Source organism: Camelina sativa, chromosome 16 (genome assembly GCF_000633955.1).
Source record: "Camelina sativa cultivar DH55 chromosome 16, Cs, whole genome shotgun sequence".
In the NCBI taxonomy this organism is placed as follows: domain Eukaryota; kingdom Viridiplantae; phylum Streptophyta; class Magnoliopsida; order Brassicales; family Brassicaceae; genus Camelina; species Camelina sativa.
In genome coordinates, this window is record NC_025700.1 from 7557453 (window position 1) to 7560837 (window position 3385).

A 3385-nucleotide genomic window follows, 5' to 3' on the forward strand; every position below is an offset into this window, starting at 1 on the left:
TCACAATATATCCGTCAGACTTTTCGTACTTCTTTTTCTTTTCTGTTCCCTACTTAGTTTATTTACCTCCCCCTATATATATATATCCATATTGTTGCGATATACTCCAAATGTTTTTGCTTGCCTCGAAAATCACATAACGCTGCAAAAGCTCTGATCCTCCTCACTGAAAAAACCAGTCATTGGGCCTTCTGGGAACCGGTAAGGCCCAAACCCATGAGTGCAACCATAACAAGGTAGAAACGGAGACCCGACTTTGGTGATTCCCTCTGCATTGTCTTTCTCTTTCTTCTTCTTCTCAGGCACGACGTGGACTGTTTTCTTCAGCTTACGTTTCACATCCTCTGTCACATTCTTAACATCCATCGCCCCCATGACTGTTACCGTTTCCTTCTCCTTGTCCATTTTGACCTGATACACTCCTGTTGACACATTTACTCAAATGATGTTAAGACAACGTTCTGTTTTGAGTCAAACTCAATACACAAATTAAGTTCTGTAGCAGTCAAAAATAATGGAAACCATAGGCGATAAATAACTCTGACCTTTGGTGTTACGGATAGTCTTGTAAATCCTCTTGATACAGCCATCACATGAGCAATTCAGCTTCAGTACCACTGTAGTCACAGCAACCTAAACAAGAAAGTCAAAAACAGATTATAAAGTCATAGCAAGTAATGTGAACGGCAAGATTAGCTACTTATCCAGTAGGAGCACCTAGAAGATAATGGCTAGTTGGCTACAGTACATTTCCTACAAAGGAATTGGGTTTGATCTGAGATGATGAATGTTACTTGAGCAGCAAGTAAGCCTGAGAAACATCTACCTCTTGATACTACGACCTTACTACATTCTAATCATAGTTGAATCAGCAGTTGTGGGAGACATATACAATCAATGGAGTGTAAACTTATGCAATAAATGTATCTGAAGCTGAATTTAGAGCATACCACAGTCTGAGTCTTATTATCATTAGACTTTTTCTCATCCTTCTCTTTGGTTTCTTTCTTTGGTTTAGGAGATATAAGCTCCACCTTCTTCTTGCTCTTCTTCTGCAGTTTCTCAGCAGTCTTCACTGGATCCTCCATAAACCCAATCAGAGTCAGCTTGTTCAAAACAGGTTCTGGCCTCACTGTTTCAACTCCTGAGACAGTTAAACCAATCAGAAAAAAAGTTAATGAGATTATTGAGCAACCAAACGATCATGAAACAAGGATCCACAAACCCATAAAACACAACAGATTCAACTCTTCACAGATCCTGCGTTAACAACATGGTAGAAACAGAGGTTTTTATGATTCTCAAATCAGATCTAAATCGCTAAAGGGTTTAACAAAACATCACAATCGATTCACAGTACTCAGAAACCATTACTAGAGAAGAAATAACCAAAAGAAGATTAAGACGAAGGAAGGAGAAGATAAAACGTAATATACAGAGATCAAAATCGTCAGGGGTTTAGGGTTTAACAGAGAGTTCACAGTCGATTTCACGATGCTTTCAAACCATATCAGAGAAGAAACAAACCAAAACGGTTAAAACACAGACGATTCGACTCAGATTCAGCACAACGTAACCACGAAAATCCAAAAAAAATTAGAAATCAAACTCGATTCTTGATACTGTTCCACTGTTCGATTGAAAGCAAAAAACGACTGTTTACAAAAAAAAACATGAAGAAGAATCATGGAGTACAGATTTCAATTTCTAGGGTTTATATACCTTCCAAACGACGAGCCAATCGTACGATTCGAGCGATACAACCATCACAGTGCATATCAACCTTAAGAACAACGGTGACTGGCGTGTTCTGTTTCTTCTGCTTCTTCTCCTCAGCTTCAACATGATCTCTGTAACATTCACAAAACACATTCTCCATCTTCGTCTCGATCGTCTTCTACAACAGGTTAAAAAAAAACGAATCAATCACACAGAAGAAAACAAACAAAATCGGAGACGCAATTTGCAGAGAGAAAAAAAAGCAGAGAGAGAGAGAGAGAACCTTTGATGAATCTCTGAGATTTCGAGTCTATCGAGGTTTCAACNACGAACAAAATCGGAGACGCATTGCAGAGAAAAAAAAATAAAAGCAGAGAGAGAGAACCTTTGATGAATCTCTGAGATTTCGAGTGTATCGAGGTTTTCAACAAACAGAGTGGGAGAAGATAGAAGACGACGAAAAGTTTCAGAGACGGCTGCGTAACAGAAGGGTCTGTGTTTATGTGTGTGTGTGTGTGTGAGTGAGAGGTTCACAGTACCGTACACTTTTGTTGTTAGTCCTTTCTCTTTTACTCAGCTTTTTTTTTTTTTTTTTCCATTTTCCTATTTTTATCAAACTTGCATTAAATGAGGTACATTAAAATCTTTTTTTTCTTTAATAAAAAATATTGAAATTACCAAAACATTTTTGTAATTAGAGAGATTCGATTTTATTTTATTTTGGTTATGTGTGTCAGTGTGAAATATTGATACAAAACTTATATTTCTTTACAACTTAGGTGTAACAAGTTGAAAAACTGGACTAATACGTGAGTGTAGAGGTGGAAATGAGATATATTTACATAACTTGCGGCACTTATTTTAATCGTTAAGCAGATTATATAACATTATACACATTTTGAACTTGTTTTCGTTGATTTAGATTTCTATTGTTAAATGTGTATGATGATGACTAGTGTAATTTGTTGGTGAAAAAACATTATTTATATGGCCTTTTAATGAGATTTTATTAGGACAAATTAAATTATACGATGAATAAGTAAGTTCATGTTTGTATCTTAACAAATATGTGGCCTTTATAAAATTTTCTATTACTATAAAAGCACTTTTAACTACAACTATGTTTTACTGTTTTTTCATAACCATATTTTCAAATTTTTGTTTAAACTATGAATCACGAAATAATCAACTAAGATAGGAAAAGGGAGTAAATTGCACGAGAAATTTTGATTCAGATTGTAAACTTGTTATCTTTAATAAGGTTGTAAAACAATCATAATTTGTTATGACGGCGACGACATAAATGGAGAACCTAATTTAGCTAAGAAATGTGCATGGTTACTTACTGATGGTATACCACGCTGAAGGCTGAAGCTAGAGACTAGATATGTCGAACCAATGCTTTCTTCACCACCTTCAAATAAGTAGTCATCTTGTGCTTGATCATTTTCGTAGAATTTATTGAATATCAAGTTTTTAGATTTGTTACAAAAATCCAACTTTTGGGTTTCTTAGAGTAGTTGTCAACCCAAGATAAACTAGTATTGCTAAGGTTTGTCAAGACCATGAATTCTCCACTCCCGAAATCTGGATGGTTAATATACTTATATTTGACAGTAACAATTCAGGATATGTGATACTGAATGTACCTAATGATTATTAACTT

General features: G+C 35.4%; 1 protein-coding gene across 1 annotated transcript; it reads right to left on the reverse strand.

Moving 5' to 3' along the window:
* On the reverse strand, positions 133-1879 carry LOC104750107 (heavy metal-associated isoprenylated plant protein 3-like). The gene is made up of 4 exons (XM_010471854.2): positions 1723-1879; positions 951-1144; positions 546-633; positions 133-422 (listed from the first exon to the last, which is right to left on the reverse strand). The coding sequence occupies exons 1-4, from the start codon at positions 1877-1879 to the stop codon at positions 133-135; spliced, it is 729 nt and encodes a 242-aa protein (XP_010470156.1).